The sequence below is a fragment of the Rutidosis leptorrhynchoides genome, chromosome 1 (genome assembly GCF_046630445.1).
Source record: "Rutidosis leptorrhynchoides isolate AG116_Rl617_1_P2 chromosome 1, CSIRO_AGI_Rlap_v1, whole genome shotgun sequence".
NCBI classification, from domain to species: domain Eukaryota; kingdom Viridiplantae; phylum Streptophyta; class Magnoliopsida; order Asterales; family Asteraceae; genus Rutidosis; species Rutidosis leptorrhynchoides.
In genome coordinates, this window is record NC_092333.1 from 636,714,629 (window position 1) to 636,737,696 (window position 23,068).

At 30.7% G+C, this 23,068-nt stretch overlaps 1 protein-coding gene across 1 annotated transcript; it reads left to right on the forward strand.

Moving 5' to 3' along the window:
* Nucleotides 1-4,855: 4,855 nt before the first annotated feature.
* Nucleotides 4,856-13,712, forward strand: LOC139849072 (uncharacterized). Its single transcript, XM_071838747.1, has 4 exons — nt 4,856-4,903; nt 5,450-6,026; nt 12,998-13,120; nt 13,708-13,712. Exons 1-4 carry the CDS (start codon nt 4,856-4,858, stop codon nt 13,710-13,712), a joined length of 753 nt encoding a protein of 250 aa, XP_071694848.1.
* The last annotated feature ends 9,356 nt before the right edge of the window (nt 13,713-23,068 follow it).

Sequence of the window (23,068 nt, forward strand, 5' to 3'; positions counted from 1 at the left end):
GGTTTAAACCAGAAATATACCCTTAGCTTGGTAACATTAAACTACTTGTCTATGTACGGTAGGCGCGAATCCTAAAGATAGATCTATTGGGCCTGACAAACCCTATCCTGACTATGGGATGCTTTAGTACTTCGAGGTTATTTTAAACACACCTGATCTGGTGTACTTCAGAGGGTAAAACATGAACGTTAAGGCTTGTTACCGGGTGCCTACAACTTATAGAATACTTTTATACACTTGCGAGTGTACATATATTTATAAACGGAAATCTTGTGGTCTATTAATATATTGAAATGATTGTTATGATAAACCTATGAACTCACCAACCTTTTGGTTGACACTTTAAAGCATGTTTATTCTCAGGTATTAAAGAAATCTTTCACTGTGCATTAACTCATTTTAAGGATATTACTTGGAGTCATTCATGGCATATTTTGAAAGACGTTGCATTCGAGTCATTGAGTTCATCAAGATTATTATTTAGCCAATTATAGTTGGATGCATTATGAAATGGTGTGCATGCCGTCAACTTTCGTTGTAAAGAAAGTTTGTCTTTTAAAAACGAATGCAATGTTTGTAAAATATATCATATAGAGGTCAAATACCTCGCGATGTAATCAACTATTGTGAATCGTTTATAATGTATATGAACGGGTCCTTTCACTAAGCATTTTATTGAATCGGGTCCAAGCTTCATAAAGAGTCTCGTTAGACTTTTGCTTGAAGTGATTTATATCACTTTGCAATTTTGCTGCTTTTGAAGCAGGGAAGAATTCTGACAAAAACTTGTCCATCATGTCATTCCAATCTTCAATATAACCTTCCGGTAATGAGTCTAGCCAATCTCTTGCATCATCCTTTAGTGACCATGGAAAGATTTTTAAACATGTGACTTCATCGGATACATCTTTGATTTTGAATAGCTTGCAAATGCTTACAAACTTACGAAGATGCTCGTTAGCATCCTCATTTGGAGCTCCACCGAATTGGCATGTATTAATCACCATGTGAAGAAATTGACCCTTTATTTCAAAGCCGTCAGTCATCGTAGGTTGAATAATTGTAGGGCCTTGACCTGTTCTTGTCGCTTTCATTAATGCTTCCGTCGTTTGATTTGTAGCAGTCATCTCTTCTTCTTCTTCTTTTTCTTTAATAACTGGCTCTATGATTGGTTGAATAACTGATTCAGAGTTAGAATCCAATGAAAGTGATTCTAAATCCTCAGCAAGAGATTCTACTTCTTGAGCTCTTAAGCGTTCGTGAAATTCTCTTTCGGGTTCAGAATATGAGGGAGTTAATTCAGTGTTGGAAGAACGTAAATTCATGCATTAATTTCTATTATGAAATCACAACACCAAAAGCTTTTCTAAGAATTGAATTCCTTCAAAAGGATCGAATAACATAAAAACAATGATAAAAACCTTTAAACAAACAGATTTTCCTTCTGTATTTGCTCACGTTTCGAATAGCCAAAAGATGAAGCAGAGGGGCAGGATTCGTTTGGTCCCAATATAATTGAGTACTTTTTGGCTCCAAAAACCCAGTCCACGTACAAATCCAACTACTACTACGAATCAGAAAAATTATCTATTTATTTAACTGCCAACTCCCCGGCAGCTGCGCCAAAAAGTTGATGTGGTGAAACTATACCTTTATTTATGAACGGATTTGAGTTATTTTGTTACACGAATTGATTTATTGTATATATGGTGTTTTAATGAATTCATGTTGATTTCACACATATATAGGCAACTAGTCCTATCCGCGTAGTTTAGTTTTATAGATAAATCTGATTCGTTCCACAGGGAGATGAAGTGTTTTAATGGTTTTTAATAGTCTTTGAAATTAAACTGATTTAAAGGGGGTTTTAGATTAGGAATTTATATTTAGAAAAATAATACTAAAATATAACTAAATCTTAAATTAATTAAACTACTTTAAAAATTACACGATTACATGATTTATAATTATTAACTTAAAAGTGAACTTAATTGAAACTATACTATTTTTGATTAAAACAATTTTTATTTCTAAATGGTAATTAATAATACAATAACTTGTAATAAAACTAATTGATTTGGAATCTGTTTTAACAAATAAAATAAAATACAAATTTACTTAAATTAAATAAATAATAAGTTTTAATTAAATTAAAGATGCTCTAAAGGGAATTATAATAATTTTACTAATTATAATTAAACACTTAAAATTAATTATAAAGATTTTAATTAAAACCTTGAAATTTAAATAAATCCGTAGCAGTACTGGTGTTACACGTACGCGTTTCGCGTACGTATATACACGTTCCACGTATATTTTTGAAGTTACGAGGTTCGTGTGAAAGTGTACACGGTACGCGTAGGTTATATTCAATGTGACAAAACAGCGCGTTTAAACTGAAGTATATTTGAGTTAATATTTTTATTTAATCTGTATAATAATACGTAAATAAATAATAATAATAATAAATTGCAATATATAAATGTGAGTGTTTACTTAAATATGTCACCTCTAGATCCATGGATTGTTTTAAGTTTAAGCTCTATTAAAATGTTTAGTATAAAACCTTATATTTTTCTTTCGAATAAATAAAGTTTCAACTAGCTAAATTAAGTCTAATTTTCATTTGATCTTATTTGGATAGTTACTATTCCCCAAGTATTTAAATTGAGACCTAACCCAGTTTTGACTTTCGCCAAAACCCAAATCATAACGGTTTCCCTTTTTACAATTTCACTTTTATATAGCTAGTGATATTACCCAAACCACCAAACTTTATTTCTAATTTAGTGTTAATAAATTATTCATAAGTTCGTCTAAATCATTTTTAATGTTGAAGCTTAATTTATATAAATAAAAATAACTTTCGTTATTTGAATCTAATAAATTAAGTAACAAGGGTTAAATATCTAAGTACATAATAATGGTTCTTTTAATTCGGCACAATGTTAAAAATACTTAAGTTCATTTTAATTTTTTACAAATGATAACAATCCATTTCACTAGAGGCTCTACATCTAAGCAAACACTAGGGAAATTTAGTTACTCATTATACTAGGGTAAATATAAAAATATAAATATACAAACATAATAATAACGATAAAAATTGATAACGATAATTTTAATGGGATAAACTTACGAAAATCTTCACTTTCATTAACTTCAAATGGTAGAAAATTACAATAACAACACCCTTTGCACTCGAACAATAATACCCTTAATCACGAACAATACACCCTTAATATTGAAACTATCCTAAAAATTGAACTTGAAAATTAATTGGAACTGGACTTAAATTATACGGAGTATAAAGATACTAGTAAAATTAATTGGACTTGATATCTCTCTCTCTACTCTACTCTCTTTCTGTATTTTTCTATCTGTCCAACTGATAAATGTACTTCGTATTTAACATAATTCTTGAAGTAGTAGGTGAACTTGAGTATACACCTCTTTTAATTCTGTAAAGCTGAAAAAGAAGTGTAAAGTTGTAATATTAAACCCAAAAGCAACCGTCCCATGTGAACTTGAATCTGGATCTGGTCTCGAGATTACGTATTCCGCGTAGAGGATCACACGTTCCGCGTAGGAGCAACAAGATTACGCGTTTCGCGTGGCTGTATACGCGATTCGCGTAAGTTGAAACAAAACTTTTCTTATTTTTATTTTTACGTTTGTTCTTTGTTGATCCCATGTTGACGTATATTGATTTGGAACTTTCATTTGAACTCTTTTTTTCTTCGGTCATCTTTAACTTGCATTCGAGTAACGTTATCTCGATATATATTTGGTTTAAATCCGTCGTTTATCGTCGTTTCTTCAAACTTCAAGCTCGTGTTTACTTTTGTTGTTTTTCTCGTGAATTATGCATTTGAATGTCTTCGTAAATGGTAAAAGCCTATGAAATATAAATGATATTGCGTCGAAATATATGTATGTTTAAAGCAATATCAAGCATTCAGTGCGTTTGTTTCTGACCTCTGAATGACATATGGTGCTGAATGGTTTAGAATTTAGTGCTGAACTATTCATAGATGAAACACTCTCTTAACCATTAAGAGCCTAAATTTTCGATAATTTTCTCCTCAAATCCTATCCTAAACACTTAACTAACAAGTATATTGAATATTTTATTCATGTTACACTTTGATAAGGTAATTTTACTCGATTTATATCGTTCATTCTAAATGATTATCAAACAGCTTATTTTCATCCAGAACAAACTTTATTCATAGACTTTGAATCATTCAGATTATGAACCATTCAGTGCTAAATCATTCAGTTTTATCAAACGCACCCTAAATCTAGTAAAAAGTCTCAATAACTTTCATACACATAATGGATACTTATTTCTCATTACCAACCAATTTAATAAATATTTAGCAATATATAATTTTAACAATAATATAATAGTTCTTTCGACCCGAATTAAATGCCCGCCAATAAAAATTATTCAATTTTGATAGTTTATTGAAATGTACAATTTAGTACGGAGTATTTATTTAATAAACTATTGTAATTGGATAATAATTGTACTTTTTTTGCTTCTTTTGTTACAAACGGCTCTCTCACCAAAAAGCAAACCAAATCTTTTGATCTTAATTTCCCATTTAGTATATTGTGAAGTAGCAATCACCACCATCTCCATAATCAGCATTTTGCTTCTACGAACCTAACACACCTACTTTCGTCGGAAACTGACCACCCACGCGCTGGGAAACTTTCCAGCAGGTCTTGGTGTTTGATCCCGACTTTTTTTTTCAACGTTTTCCGGTAAGGTTCCGGTGTGTGCTTCATCACAGCCACCGATTTTCGTCTCCACACACCACTCTCTTTGGTGCAGGTTACCCGGATCATGACTGTTTTACGACAGCCTGCCACGCTGCCGGAAATTCTCAAACTCGTCAGCCGGTTACATCTCACACTTTTCTCTTACTTTTACCTGTTATTTGGATCTGAATACATAACCTCTGCTCATTTTTAAAGCTTATTCACCAATATATTTAAGCTAAGGTAGTAATAAGTGATCGGCTCATCTGGGTGTGATTTAATTGCTTAATTCCTGGAACTTGCTTGTTGGATAAGCTACTTATTTTAGTACATATATATCTGTATTTCTACGCTGCTACTTGCCCCCCATTTACTTCCTTATTGATATTGATAACATTGATTGATACTGTTTTACTATTAGTCTATTATTACTTGTATTAATTATTATTATTATTATTATTAGTGAAAGTATTATTGCTACTGTTATATTATTATTATTATTAGTAGATTATTATAACGTTGACCCGAGTAAAGTTCGACCCTTTTATAAGCTTGATTTGGCTACGAAACTTCTGAATTCTATTTTATATACTTAGCTTGTCGTTTTTGGTGTATTTCTTTTAGATTAACTCTGTCGATTTACATTCTTATTTCTGTTTTTATCGATCTTGCTGCATAGGTTAAGATAGACATTAGAAGTTCTCATGGTTACTTGAGGTCTTGTCCTTTTAGCTTTGGGGAGGGTAGGTTTACAGGGCTTAAATGCGGCAATAGGTTAGCAAAGCCGGTTAGGATTAGAGTGGGGAGTTGGAATGTGGGAACTTTGACTGGCAAACGGTATGAACTTGTTGAGACTTTACGTAAATGTAAAGTGGACATATTGTGTGTCCAAGAGACTAGATGGAAGGGTCACAGGGCAGCTAAGATCAAGGACTACAAGTTATGGTTCTCGGGATCGAGAGTAGCTAGAAACGGGGTAGGAATCATTATAGGCCCACCTTATAACGAGAATGTGGTAGATGTGAGTAGACGGAGCGATAGGATTATGTCCGTTAGATTAGTAATCCAGGAGGTGACCTACACGGTCATTAGTGCTTACGCACCCCAAGCGGGCCTTGGAGAAGCCGAAAAGAGACTTTTCTGGGATTTGTTAGACGAGGTTGTGAGGATGTGCCCACCGGACCATCGATTACTTATTGGTGGAGATCTTAATAGCCATATAGGGACGGAGGTGGAGGGTTATGCTGAAATGTCCCGTTCTTATTGATTAAAAACGTTCCATATTAATTTATTTTGTTGTGAGGTTTTGACCTCTATATGAGATGTTTTTCAAAGACTGCATTCATTTTAAAACAAACCATAACCTTTATTTCATCAATAAAGGTTTAAAAAGCTTTACATATATTATCAAATAATGATAATCTAAAATATCCTGTTTACACACGACTATTACATAATGGTTTACAATACAAATATGTTACAACGAAATAAGTTTCTTGAATGCAGTTTTTACACAATATCATACAAGCATGGACTCCAAATCTTGTCCTTATTTAAGTATGCGACAGCGGAAGCTCTTAATAATCACCTGAGAATAAACATGCTTAAAACGTCAACAAAAAATGTTGGTGAGTTATAGGTTTAACCTATATATATCAAATCGTAATAATAGACCACAAGATTTCATATTTCAATATACATCCCATACATAGAGATAAATATCATTCATATGGTGAACACCTGGTAACCGACATTAACAAGATGCATATATAAGAATATCCCCATCATTCCGGGACACCCTTCGGATATGATATAAATTTTGAAGTAATAAAGCATCCGGTACTTTGGATGGGGTTTGTTAGGCCCAATAGATCTATCTTTAGGATTCGCGTCAATTAGGGTGTCTGTTCCCTAATTCTTAGATTACCAGACTTAATAAAAAGGGGCATATTCGATTTCGATAATTCAACCATAAAATGTAGTTTCACGTACTTGTCTCTATTTTGTAAATCATTTATAAAACCTGCATGTATTCTCATCTCAAAAATATTAGATTTTAAAAGTGGGACTACAACTCACTTTCACAGATTTTAACTTCGTCGGGAAGTAAGACTATATATATATATATATATATATATATATATATATATATATATATATATATATATATATATATATATATATATATATCAAAGTATGTTCAAAATATATTTACAACACTTTTAATACATTTTGATGTTTTATGTTTATTAAGTCAGCTGTCCTCGTTAGTAACCTACAACTAGTTGTCCACAGTTAGATGTACATAAATAAATCGATATATATTATCTTGAATCAATCCACGACCCAGTGTATACACGTCTCAGGCTAGATCACATCTCAAAGTTTATATATTTTTGGAATCAACCTCAACCCTGTATAGCTAACTCCAACATTACTGCATATAGAGTGTCTATGGTTGTTCCAAATAATATATATACATGGGTCGATATGATATGTCAAAACATTTGCATACGTGTCTATGGTATCCCAAGATTACATAATATATTAGAATACATGTATAATACAATATAAGTTAGCTAGGATATGATTTATATAGAATTGTTAATATTTCCCGTAGCTACAAAAATAAAAAATATCCAATCTTGTTTTACCCATAACTTCTTCATTTTAAATCCGTTTTGAGTGAATCAAATTGAAATGGTTTCATATTAAACTCTATTTTATGAATCTAAACAGAAAAAGTATAGGTTTATAGTCGGAATTATAAGTTACAAGTCATTTTTGTAAGAGGTAGTCATTTTAGTCGAAAGAACGACATCTTGATGACCATTTTGAAAAACATACTTCCACTTTGAGTTTAACCATGATTTTTGGATATAGTTTCATGTTCATAAGAAAAATTATTTTCCCAGAATAACAACTTTTAAATCAAAGTTTATCATAGTTTTTAATTATCAAACCCAAAACAGCCCGCGGTGTTACTACGACGGCGTATGTCTAGTTTTACGGTATTTTTCGTGTTTCCAGGTTTTAAATCATTAAGTTAGCATATCATATAGATATAGAACATGTGTTTAGTTGATTTTAAAAGTCAAGTTAGAAGGATTAACTTTTGTTTGCGAACAAGTTTAGAATTAACTAAACTATGTTCTAGTAATTTCATGTTTAAACCTTCGAATAAGATAGCTTTATATGTATGAATCGAATGATGTTATGAACATTATTACTACTTCAAGTTTTGTGGATAAACCTACTGGAAAAGAGACAAATGGATCTAGCTTCAAAGGATCTTGGATGGCTTGAAAGTTCTTGAAGTAGAATCATGACACGAAAACAAGTTCAAGTAAGATTTCCACTCGAAATAAGATTGTTATAGTTATAGAAATTGAATCAAAGTTTGAATATGAGTATTACCTTATATTAGAAAGATATCTTATTGTAAATAAGAAAGATTTCTTGAGGTTGGATGATCACTCTACAAGATTGGAAGTAAGCTAGCAAACTTGGAAGTATTCTTGATTTTATGAAACTAGAACTTGTAGAATTTATGAAGAACACTTAGAACTTGAAGATAGAACTTGAGAGAGATCAATTAGATGAAGGAAATTGAAGAATGAAAGTGTTTGTAGGTGTTTTTGGTCGTTGATGTATGGATTAGATATAAAGGATATGTAATTTTGTTTTCATGTAAATAAGTCATGAATGATTACTCATATTTTTGTAATTTTATGAGATATTTCATGCTAGTTGCCAAATGATGGTTCCCACATGTGTTAGGTGACTCACATGGGATGCTAAGAGCTGATCATTGGAGTGTATATACTAATAGTACATACATCTAAAAGCAGTGTATTGTACGAGTACGAATACGGGTGCATACGAGTAGAATTGTTGATGAAACTGAACGAGGATGTAATTGTAAGCATTTTTGTTAAGTAGAAGTATTTTGATAAGTGTCTTGAAGTCTTTCAAAAGTGTATGAATACATATTAAAACACTACATGTATATACATTTTAACTGAGTCGTTAAGTCATCGTTAGTCGTTACATGTAAGTGTTGTTTTGAAACCTTTAGGTTAACGATCTTGTTAAATATTATTAACCCAATGTTTATAATATCAAATAAGATTTTAAATTATTATATTATCATGATATTATGATGTACGAATATCTCTTAATATGATATATATATATATATATATATATATATATATATATATATATATATATATATATATATATATATATATATATATACATTAAATGTCGTTACAACGATAATCGTTACATATATGTCTCGTTTCAAAATCATTAAGTTAGTAGTCTTGTTTTTACATATGTAGTTCATTGTTAATATACTTAATGATATGTTTACTTATCATAATATTATGTTAACTATATATATAACCATATATATGTCATCATATAGTTTTTACAAGTTTTAACGTTCGTGAATCACCGGTCAACTTGGGTGGTCAATTGTCTATATGAAACCTATTTCAATTAATCAAGTCTTAACAAGTTTGATTGCTTAACATGTTGAAAACACTTAATCATGTAAATAACAATTTCATTTAATATATATATAAACATGGAAAAGTTCGGGTCACTACAATTATTGTGGTCGACAATTACAAAATCAAAACCAGTAGAGGAATAAAAAATATATCACGATTTGATAAAAAAAAATATGGCGACAGGATTATTTAATCAGGAGGATAATAAAAAAATAAAAATAAATAAATAAAATAAAAAGTGGATCGACACTTTATTCAAATCAAGGAGAAAAAAAATAATATAAAAAATCAAAAAGCTGATTACCTAATTTCTAACCTAATTTATATTAATAATTAATATTAATAATACTAATAATAATAATTATATTAATAATAATACTTTTAATATTATTAAGAGTAATAAAAATACTAATAATAATATAAATGATAATGATAATAATAATTTTTAATAATAATGTTAATAATAATAATAATTATATTAATGAAAATTTTAATAAGTTATTTTATAATGGTAATAATAATATTGATATTAATAATAATGATATTTCATTATATTAATATAAATGTTAAGTACTAATACTAATACTAATAATATTAATAATATATTAATAATTATATTAATGATAAAGATAATTATTAATAATAATAATTATAATACTGATAATAATAATGATTGTAAATGATGTATATACACATACATATATATTTACATATCTTTTTATAACAAGTTGTTCGTGAATCGTCGGAAACAGTTGAAGTTAGGTTTAAATTTAGTCGAAAATTTACGGGTTGTCACAGTATCCCCCTGTTAATAGAAATTTCGTCCCGAAATTTAGTTGTTGCCATCAGTCGGCGTTGTTTGTAAACAGGTGAGGATATTTTCGTTTTATTTGGTTTTCACGTTCCCATGTATGCTCGGGGCCTTGCGTGAATTCCAACGGATAGAATATTGTTTTGTTTCAAGAGTTTAAATCATACGAACCATAATTTCTACATGTTCTTCTATGGAGTGCATCTTATCATTAATGCGGAGGTTATCTAAAGGATTAACAAGAGTGTCATCGATTAGGTTTTCTCAGAAGAGATGATGATGCTATACAAGCATTTCAGTACATATGAAATGTGTTATGAATAATTTTGAGTTCATTTAAAACCTTGAGCGTTTATGTCGCAGAGAGGAGTTCATGAAAATTATAGTCATGAAATTTGATAGAGATCGTCATTGTTGACAACAAGAATATTTTAATGATAAATATGAGTTGAAAAATAGAGTTTTATCACATTTGAATAATATGGATAAAACAATTCCATTATAGGAAGAGTATAAACGAAGCTATCACAAAAAATGAAATGAGGAAATTAAATGTTCGTCTTAACTTTTGACATAGCTAAAGTTGATTTCCGGAATTCAAGGGATTTAAAGAAATCTTCGAAATCTTTATAAGATTTGATTCTCCGGTAATTAAGGAAATTGAGATTTTCTTTGATTAAATGCGGTGAATTGCCTCAATTGCTGTGTCTGGAATTTTGCTATAAATTAGCTTTTTCCGTTCCATTATCTTTACCACTTCTATACTTTCTTCCTCAATTCAAACTTCCAAAACATTAAGGAAATGCTTAATCCAGTTCTGATCCTTGTTATTATATTAACCATATATACAGTCATTCTTCTTTTTCATTTACTACCAGAGGAATTTGTTTTCTTCTACTATTCCCTTGGGGTTATAATGTTTTTAATTCTCCCATGTCTTTATGTTGCAATACGTATTGATATACACGGTTTGTAATTTCCGTGTTGTTATCGGGCTTTATATTTTCCCTTATATGTCGGAGCTCTATGCTCTTGTTTTCTCTTTTCGACTTTAAGTAAAGCGAGTAATGGTCCAGAATTCGTAGGTATGAAGTTTCAAATGAACCTAATGTTCTAAGCAGGAAGGAATGTAATATCATGATTTGATTTGCTAAATTACCAGAATTACTGAGGATAGAACTATTAAGAATATATGTTCTTGATATGTTTAGAGATTAAGTAGAATGTAATAGTCGTGTAACATGGCAAATGATGATTATAAAGTCTATGAATCATCATCTTCTATTAAAAATTTAGCATGACTTACTGTAATATAACCACGTTGGCCCGACGTCATTATATTATACTAACCCATGCTTCAATTCTCAACACCACTTCAAAACATTTAAACTTGAATTTTACAGAATATAGAAACTAAAACAGTTTCTTTTATGATGTAATACAGACAGCACGAAGAGATAAATAATCTCGGACAAGAATAATTATGAAGGTATCTTCAGAAATATCGAAAGATACGATGATATCTTAGAATTTCAAAAATCAAAGGATAATGAAGAAATTCTTCTGTAAGTATTTAGAATGTGTAAGGAGATTATATGTCTTCTGTAATTTCCATCAGAAATCGAATCATCTAGATTCTTTAAGTATAGGTTTAGTCTTTGTGATTTATCCACAACTTCCTTCATGTTTTGCTCAATCCATTTTTCAATATCAGATTTTCTTTTGAGCTTTTCCAAGACACAATTCTTTATTATCAAGCTTTTGGCTATCAAGACCATCTACAGCTTTTAATGCTTCATCAGTATTCTTAAGGTTAACGAATTTGAATCATTGGTTATAGTTCTGAGGGGTTTTCAAGAATTTTGAATTTGAAGTGTTTAAGTGTAACATGTAACCATCGATGGTTCTAACGGTTGACGAAGAAATGTGGTGATTTTCAAAAGTAATGAATGGTAAGTTCGGTGGTTTGATGTGATCATTCATCACAGAATACGAATGAATATAATTCATGAATGTAGTGATCTTTAGGAAAATAACACTTGCTAAAGCTTTACTTGAATTCTGATATGTCCAAATCAGAATATGCAATTGTATTTGTAAGAAAATGGTTGTTCTTTGATGAACAGATACATATATCTGTGGATGTAAGTAGAATAGTTACTGACTATTGAATCAGATTTGAAGAATGTACAATGTAACATATTAATGTGAGATATAAATATTTATCGGGTATTACCTACCCGTTAAAATATTTTTACAATTAACAGTTTGTACAAAAGAGTTTTTAATTACAATCTTTATGAAGATATATGTTCATATATGTATTCTTCATATTTAATGAGTTAATATAATATTAAACTCATTTGATTTGCGGTTGGAACGAGAATAAATAATCTTCAAAACTTGAGAGATTACATAATCGTCGTGGAATATTTCTTTAATGAAGTTATGAATCAATACTTCATCGTTCATTGTTATTGATATACCTCGGTATATGATGTTGGTATTCGTGAAATTCTTGTGAAATTCACAAGACACAATTGATGTTTTCTAGAAAATTTCGAGTACATCGAATATAGAAGTGTAAAATCAAACATGTATTTGAATAATACACTTAGTTTATTATGAAATGGAGTTTATTGTGCTGAAGCAGTGATTAATGATTGTTAAGTCATTAACGAAGGATGTACATCATAGCATATTAGTGATATGAATTAACCAAGTAGTACATACTAGTTAAGATTCACACGTAATAGCTTAGTACGAACAGATTTATTATTGTTCCAAACCATATATATATAAAGTATACATATATAATTTTTCAGGAAGAATGAGTCAATACATCTTAACTCATTATTACTAATATTCCTTGATGGTTGTGGTGTTGATGTTTGAGATACCGAGTGTGTTGTTGAGGCGTGGGATGAAGATATTATTGTTAGTGGTATTGGTGCTGTTGGTGGTACTGGTGTTGCTGTTGCTGGCACTGTTGTTGTTGTCGATGCTGGTTATGCTGCTGGTGCTGTTGATGCTTGTAGATTTCGCACCATATTCTCCAGAGCCACTACTCGAGCGCGAAGCTCGTTGACTTCTTCTATTATTCCGGGATGATTGGCGGTTCGGACAAGGGGATGAATAAGACCTAAAATTCTAGATAATATATAATCGTTGCGAGCTGTTCTGGAAATGAGGGTGAAAATGGTGTTCCGAACGGGTTTGCCGGTAAGTGCTTCAGGTTCTTCGCCAAGTGGTGAATTCGGTTGATGGAAGGGATCACCTTCTTCTTGTCTCCATTGATTAAGTCGACTACGAACCCATCCCCAATTCATCCAGAATAGATGATGGCTGATTGGTTTGTTTGTTCCGGTTACGCTGCCATTGGAGCTCGAGGAGTTCGAGGAATCCATATTATGTGTTTGGAATAGGGTTTGATATGAAATGGGTGTTGAATATTGAATGATATCTTCGTCTCCTCGAATAGTATATATAGCAAAAAGATTTCTGTGATTTACGAAGGAAATTTAGGAAAAAGTGTCAGACAAAGTCTACTGGGATAAATATGATAAGATATGATTTGTCTATACTCCATTTATGCAATAATTGCAGTATGACGCGTCGAGAAAAAAATGATAAGTATGTAATCTGATAATCCTTTGATTAAAGACTTTCAATTCGTAATGGCCTATTCAGGTCTAGGGGCTTGAGCTATAGGATCCTTTAAATCGGTAATCCAAACCCTTCCATTCTAGAGTTTCGTAGACGCCACTCTTCAAGAAAATTCAATGATCAAAAATAACGAGAAAGCAAAGATTTTGAAAGTAATGAATATGAATAGTAGAGATTTCAAGAATCATGGATAACATTTCATGTAATACATATGTAATACACAAAACCATGATAGATGACAAAGGAATGTTGAGAATTTCATAAATCATGGTGTCGCATTTAAATGTGGTAGCGGAATTAGATAGTGCTTAGGAGAGTGAGCAGAGTTCTTAGATTGGCTTGGCATTCTAAGGAAGATTAAAGAATTTAATAAGCATAGTTTCTAAGGTATATTGTAGCATTTAACAATTAAAGGCAACAATTAAAGGCACTATAGTCAAGGAAAGTTGTAGTCCTACATTGCTAAGGTACCTAATTGTATAAGGCACACTTAATATGCAATCCTGATTCTCTATAACAACACTGCTCTGATACCAATCTGTCACACCTCCAAATAGGGCATGGGGTATTTGTGACTAATTATATCAAATCACAGTTGTATAAACGAGAACGACTCTATATGAGACGTTTTATTGAATTTTGCAGTGAAAGATAAATAGATTACATTGTATTTAAAGCATTAAATGTTTTTAGATGAATTGGTAAGTAATGCATGAAGACTCCAATCAGGGCAAGAAATCATCATCAAAGCAACAGATATACAGCGGAAGCAATATTTAAGTACCTGAGAATAAACATGCTTAAAAAGTCAACACGAGGTTGAGTGAGTTCATAGGTTTATCATAAATCAATAGTTCAGTATATCATTAGACCACAAGATTTAAGTTTAAAGTTGATTGATACCAAATATATCAATTGAAAGTGTTGCTGGAGTTTGTAATAAGTCGACTAAACAAAAGTTACCCCGTGACACCTTGTACTGTCAGTGTCGTTGAGTCATTATTATGTAACCAAAGACCAGAGGTCAAATGGTTAGAGACGTTACTCTCAATAGATCTATTCACAATAATTAAATTTGCGTTATACCAAGCAATTAACGATATTACGGTGAGGATTTGCATGACAAAGCAAGACAACATAAATAATAATTGAATACTTGTGTCTAAACGTAAAGCAATTATAAAGTTGGGCATGTGTTCTCAGTCCAAAAATATATATAAAAAGGGAGCTATGAAAACTCACGATACGATACGATAATATGCATAGGATGGCACTGAACAAGTACATAGTTGACCTCGGATTCACGAACCTATATTAAGTATATATATTAACACATATACTTGTAATTGAATAAGTTTTTATATATTATTTCACTTGTTATATATATATATATATATATATATATATATATATATATATATATATATATATATATATATATATATATATATACTTATATATATATATATACTTATATATATATATATATATATAAGTATATATATACTTATATATATATATATATATATACTTATATATATATATATACTTATATATATATATATACTTATATATATATATATATATATATATATATATATATATATATATATATATATATATATATATATATATATATATAAGTATTTGTTTGATAAAATGACTTTAATAATGATAATGAATAAAGAATTGTATTATTTTGTAATACTAGTTGTAAAAATGATAATAATCATAATAAGATTTTAAATAATAATAATAATAATAATAATAATAATAATAATAATAATAATAATATAGTTTTGATGATAGCAAAAATATTAATTTTTGTAAAAATGATAATAATGATAATAATTTTTAATAATAGCAATACTACTAACGATAATATTTAATAATAAAAATGATAATGTTTATAATAATAATAATAATACTTATGTTGATAATAATAATTATAATAGTAGTTGTTTTTAATGAAGATAATAATTTTGATAATAATATTTAATACTAGTAATAATAATAACTATAATAATAATAATAATAATAATAATAATAATAATAATAATAATAATAATAATAATAATAATAATAATAATAATAATAATAATAATAATAATAATAATAACAATACTTAATGATAATGCTAGTAATAATAATAATGATAATACTACTAATTAGATTAATGATAATAATAATAATTATCATAATATTATTAATAATAATAATAATAATAATAATAATAATAATAATAATAATAATAATAATAATAATAATAATAATAATAATAATAATAATAATAATAATAATAATAATAATAATAATAATAATAATAATAATAATAATAATAATAATATAGAAATGGAAAACTACCTTGAAAGGCTTTTCTAAAAATTTTTGCCCAATACGGGACTCGAACCCGAGACCTCTCGTTCACACAACCAACACACAAACCATGGAATCATTTCTATTTATCTGTTTATATCTCTCCCCGAATATGTATAACCCGTATAAATTTGTTTCCTTCTTTTTCAATATTCGATCAACCAGAAATTCACAAATCATACCAATCGAATTAATTATGGGATTTGTGAATTAAAACAGAACCAGTTATATTTGTTTTGATGAATTGAATAAATAAAAAAAATATAAAACAAACACAACAGCAACAGGAATACGCTGAAGAAGAAAAAAAATACTATGAACTCAAATATTGAATTCAATCTTCCGGACATTTTTAGACCACGATTTCTAAACGAAACAAGTTCTAAATCCCTCCTAGAAACTTTTTAAATCATCAATTTTACTGGAACCATCAAAACGTTTTCGAATTTCCTCAAGAACAAAAAGTTTGACTTTTGAATTTAAAACTTTGACCTCAAAATTAGACTTCGATACGATGAATTGGAACTTGCTGTTTTGCAGATAGTTTGAGTGTATGATTCCAAACAAGACTGCATTTAAGGATTTTAAAATGGGATTCGTTTTCGAATTATGAACAAAAAGATAGGTGAACAGAGGACCGACGGTTTAAAAAAAATATGTTCTTCAATTGTGATTTCAGCAGATGAATGTTATAGCATTATTGTGGTCGACAATTACAAAATCAAAACCAGTAGAGGAATAAAAAATATATCACGATTTGATAAAAAATATGGCGACTGAATTATTTAATCAGGAGAATAATAATAAAAAAAAAAAGTGGATCGACACTTTATTCAAACCAAGAAGAAGAAAAAAATATAAAAAATCAAAAAGCTGATTACCTAATTTCTAACCTAATTTATATTAATAATTAATATTAATAATACTAATACTAATAATTATATTAATAATAATAATAATTTTAATATTATTAAGGGTAATAAAAATACTAATAATAATATAAATGATAATGATAATAATAATTTTTAATAATAATGTTAATAATAATAATAATTATATTAATGAAAATTTTAATAAGTTGTTTTATAATGGTAATAATGATATTGATATTAATAATAATGATATTTCATTATATTAATATAAATGTTAAGTACTAATACTAATACTAATAATATTAATAATATATTATTAATTATATTAATGATAACGATAATTATTAATAATAATAATTATAATACTGATAATAATAATGATTGTAAATGATGTATATACACACACATATATATTTACATATCTTTTTATAACCGGTTGTTCGTGAATCGTCAGAAACAGTCGAAGTTAGGTTTAAATTTAGTCGGAAATTTACGGGTTGTCACAAATTTAGAGCTAAATCACTTAACGAGTAACGGGTGGTTGCAAATTTGACGAAGGCGAAGAAGCATCAAAATATCGGGCCATTCGTTAAAGATAAAAGTATATCGAACCATATGAAGTTGTACAAAAAGCAGCTTGTATTCATTGAGCAAATATACGTTTTGACTTACAGTGGCTGCTTCTGCATACGCCCATGAAACAATATTTAAATATCAAAATATATTACACGAATCACAATTAGACGCAATTACATAATCAATATGATATATATACTCGCATCTAACACCATTACAAGAGGCACATGTTCACACCTAGGATACGATATTTTTGTGAAGCATCTAATTGAATATTTACTCTCTTAAATTGGTTATAAGCCCGGGATGTTAATTCAATTCAACGTCATTGCATTTCATATGTATTGTAGGTCTTATTTATCTTGAATCGTGAGCGTGATTAAGATTCAAGCTTGAGATATAAAACTCGTTCTTTAATTGAAAATTCAACCATTTTCAAGCTTATTATTTTCGGAGACAACTTTATAATAGGCTTCACGTCAATCAAAGTGTTAGGAAAAATAAACAAAGTCGGATATTATTAGCTAAAAGTTTAATATAGGCTTATTGTGCACCTTTTGTTCGGCGAAGTATTATAGCCTTTAACACAGTCTGAAGTTTCTTATAACCGTGCATTGAGTTTCTTAAAATTCGGACTTTTATGTTACTGCAGAAAGATTTATAATTGGCGTATGGATCACATTTTAAAAATGGGATTATAGCCAAAATGCCCATTCCCAGCAAGTTTCTTGCGCTGGAGCCCAAAAAAAAAAAAAATTGCCAGGTTGCCCTCGCAAGACGCAAGGTGCCTTGCGAGTTGCCCTCGCAAGGCGCAAGCTTGCGTCCTTGCGTCTTGCGAGCTTGCGACCTTATCTGATCAGAAATACGATTTTGTGGATAAGATTTCGTCAGATATCCTAGATTTTTACGGATAATATTTTGTCATCTTCCTCCTCTGGGTACTTATCATCATCAATTCTTTCCGGCCGTACAGTTTTACGTTGGAGCATTGCATGTACAAGTCCGGGATCGTTTCCCATGTATTCAATATCTAACCATACACCAAAACACGTTTCTTTAAATATTTTTATTTGATTTTCGGTCATTACTTTCTTCACATCACCTATAATATTTATTTTATTCTTCATCGTCAGTTTACCTTCAACCCATCCCTGTAAAATTAACAATAACAACATCAGCATATGATACGCAAATACGCCAGATTGGTCTTGCGTCCTAAACTATTGGTACGCAAGGTCGCAAATTTGGTCTTGCGACCAAATTGTGTCCGGAACGCAAGGAAGCAAAATGACACTTGCGCCTGGACAGTCAAGTTAATTCGACCAGCAACAAATTGTTGTTTCACCAAAAAACTATACAAAACAAGAGATAATATACCCCATTATTAAAAAAAAGCAAGAATACGGTTAAATAATGATGATTATCATAGAGACATTTCATCGAACAGTTGGTGTGCACATTTTCACATTTATATATGAACATATGAAATTGATATACAACTCCCATATAACTAACATATATAGTGAAAGAAGAACTAACCTGCGGATTTGCCATTGTTATTAGGTTGATTTCTTGATTTCTTTCGTAGTTAAAATGAAGCAGACGAAGACGATGGTGACGTAGTTGGTGACGTAGACGCTGGTACGTGGTGGTGGTGGTGAATACGATGGATGAACTGGTGGTAGTGCAGGTGGTGATGGTGGTTACGATCTACTGTTCGAACGAGAGAGAAGATGATGGAGGTTTGCGTATTTGCGTTTGGCTAGGTTTCACGTAATTTGCTTCTCTGCGTCTGGGGAAGTAAGTGTGTGTCAAGTGAATGTTATTATTAGGTTTATAACCTAATAATAACAAACGCAAAGACGCAAGCACGCAAGATCCAAAAACTTTACGTCTTGCGTCCAGTCGCAAGGTTTAATTTGCGTCTTTGCATATGGTATGATTAATATTTTATGTTGCTGCTGTTTGAGTTTTTTTTATTTGTTTAACTTCTGTTAATGTATATGTCCATCTATGTTTACAAATATTTATCTACTGCTTAAGTGTAAGTTTATAAAAGTTATTGACCAAATTACTCCCGTCGTTCTTGAACTTGTACTGAAATTAAAATGACCAATAAAACAGAAAGGCTAAAATTAAATTACCATTTCATTAATCAGAATGACATACTACAAACACACAAACTAAGAAGTACAAAAGGCCCTACGACCTACTTTATTACATGATCAACCAAGATTAATTAAATTGGAGCAGCATACATAACTGAGCATTCAACACCTCTCGATCAGAAGGATACACCAACTCGTCTTCATCAGCAAAGAAGTTGTTCAATAACATGCCATAGGGCAATCCTCTCCCACCAGCTGCAGGCAATCCTGTCATCCGATTAGCAACCACATATGCCAGATTAATTGGAATTTGTTCGAGCAAACACATCAAAATCAAAACTTCAGTTACATATAGCTCCACATCAGCATCATCTCGAAACATGACATTCTTCTTGATGACATTCATCATCTGTTGATACTGATCTTGAATATCTTCCTCCCTGATAATGACAGGACCACTGTTTGGCATGTCAAAACCAGGTTTACATAGTCCCATAACAAAACCAGAAGGTGAGAATGAATTTCCTGTAGCTGACCTCCTCGGGGCATTATTCACATCCTTGCTAAGACTGAAAAACTTGAAATCTCCATCTGGAATACCCAGTTTCTCAGCAAACTCCTCCAACGTCCAATCGTAGGAATAACCAAACATGTTCACGTGAACACATATCAATTTACGACGATCAAACACATAGTTAGCATAGAATTCCCTAACAAGTCTGGGATAGTATTCATTAACTCGACGATATAGAAAAGCTCCAGCATCTATTCCCCGCCAGTACGCGGAAAAACCACCTTGAGCAACAACGTAAATACCAGGAAGAATGGGATGGTCGGCTAATAGTCGTCGTCTTTCAGCAACTTGTTGTGATGACTCTCCTTGTGATGGTCGGTGTGAAGCTCTAGCTCTTCTGTCCATGGATATTAACTGAGATTAACTGTAAATAACAAACTAATTAAAAATAATCATCATACAAACAAATAATAAATACTATAATTAGTGAAGAAAAATTCTTAAATTAGTACCTTAAAGTGCCTTTAATCAATGAATTGCACAAGGATGAAATTTTTATGAGACTGTGAAATCAAAGTTCCAGGGTCATACTATAAATAGGGTAAAATCTTATCCGACAAAAATCTAATAAATCTTACTGAATCTTATCTGAAAATCCAACATCTGATCAGATAAGCTCGCAAGCTCGCAAGACGCAAGGACGCAAGCTTGCGCCTTGCGAGGGCAACTCGCAAGGCACCTTGCGTCTTGCGAGGGCAACCTGACAAATTTTTTTTTTTTGGGCTTCAGCGCAAGAAACTTGCTGGGAATGAGCATTTTGGCTATAATCCCTTTAAAAATTGATTGAACAGTTCATCAATCGAGTTCTGTATAAAAGTTTGTTATGTGAATTTTATTTTGAGGGGTGTTCAAATAAGTCAATCTAGTTTTTTTTGGTATTAAATTGATTGTTAATATATAAAATTTTGGTGATGTTTCCAGTCAGTAATATATTAGATAAATTGGCTTGGTTCATAAATTTTGGATGAATGAGAAAACTGTGACGGCTAAATGTGTAAAAATAAAAGCTTAAGGATTAACTTTAACTATATGGTATTAATGCTTAGTTAAATATGAGACCAAAGGTGTATTATTCATAAAACTTTGAACCATCCATGATTGTTTTTAAATTTTAGTTTCCAATATGATGTTTGTAACAAAGTTTGGGTACTAATCACAAAATTTCTTGTTAAATTTCCATCTATCTATCTATTTATTTATTTATTTTTCATCTACATATTAAAATCCAACGCGATCATATTAAAATCCAACGCGATCTTGGCCGTTTGGTTAGGCCAAAACGCCATCAAAAAACAAATAAAAATAGCCCCCAAACTTATACCATATTACATTTCTAACCCCCAAACAGGGGTGCAAAACGTACCTTCACAATTTAAATAAAAAAATCTTAAATAAACTCCACACAAATTTTCAACGGGACGTATCTTTTCGAACGCCATACGTTAAATTTTTTCGACATCACCATTCAACTCGAAATCATTTTACGAAAACAACGCAACTAGCAATATGCGAAACAGACGTATTTTAAAAAACATTAAATACTTCGGGATACCTTTCATAAATATACATACACGTATAATAAACAACCCAAACCAACTACATCATATCGACATTTCCGTTCCCTTTTTTTAGGCAATCTTTCTGTTGACAAAAATGCACAGACCATTATGCACACTAGGTACTAACCACGTGTATTCAAATACACCCGTAGTAACGCGTTTTTAATTCTGTAAATACATAACGCTACGCTAAATGTGAATATTCAACCCGAAAGGTCCCGCCGCATCGCGCGGGCCATTTTTTCTAGTTATTCATTAAAGTGTACAAGTTAATATTAACTAGTCCAGACCCGGCCCGCGTATTCATATTTAACGTAGATTTATGTATTTATAGAAGGGAAAATGGCACATGTGTTAAGCGCCGTTGTAGACGTCGTTGTCTTTAGCGTTTATGGGAAAGTGTCCGTTTCGAACGTAGTTAGTTTCGTTTTGTTCATAAAATTATTTACAGTCTAACGGTGTTGTCGAAAAAATTGAACTCGCGGCGAGTAGGAAGATACGGGTTGTCGTTGTGTTTAGCGTTTTTTAAAAAGTGTCCGTTTCGAACTTACTTGGTTTCGTTTTGTTCAAAAAATTATTTTGACTCTGGCGATGTTGTCAAAAAAAATTTAACTCGCGGCGAGCAGGAAGATACGAGCTGTCGTTGTGTTTAGCGTTTTTTAAAAAGTGTCCGTTTCGAACGCAGTTAGTTTCGTTTTGTACATAAAATTATTTCGAGTTTAACGGCGTGGTCGGTGAAATTTAACTCGCGGCGAGCAGGAAGGAACGGGCTGTCGAAATGTTCGGGTGGAGTCAGGTCGCATTTCGCTTAGTGTGGGGGGCAGCAGGGAGAGGGTTTACCGGCCATGCCCACGTATTGGTCCGAATTTCCTCCAGGACAGTACTTGAGGGCGGGTTATACAACTACGTGAGATGAACGCGTGGGGTGGTTAAATCCCCTTAGGTGATCCCAAACCGATGTCTAAAAAAAATATGTATATTTTTTCTAGAATAACATTAAATTAAAACAGATCAAAAAATTCTAATGTGTTGCAAATTGAGACAAACTTGATAGCGTCTAAGGTGACTTTTTTTTTTAAAGCTAGAAGATATATTAACACCAAAGGCTCGACAATATATATTTGAATCAATATGAAATAATGCGGTCATAGATAGATTTTACGTCTTCAGATGAAATAATTATACATAATTTGTATATTAAATTATGATAGTGAGTATATGATTTGCATGTAGAAA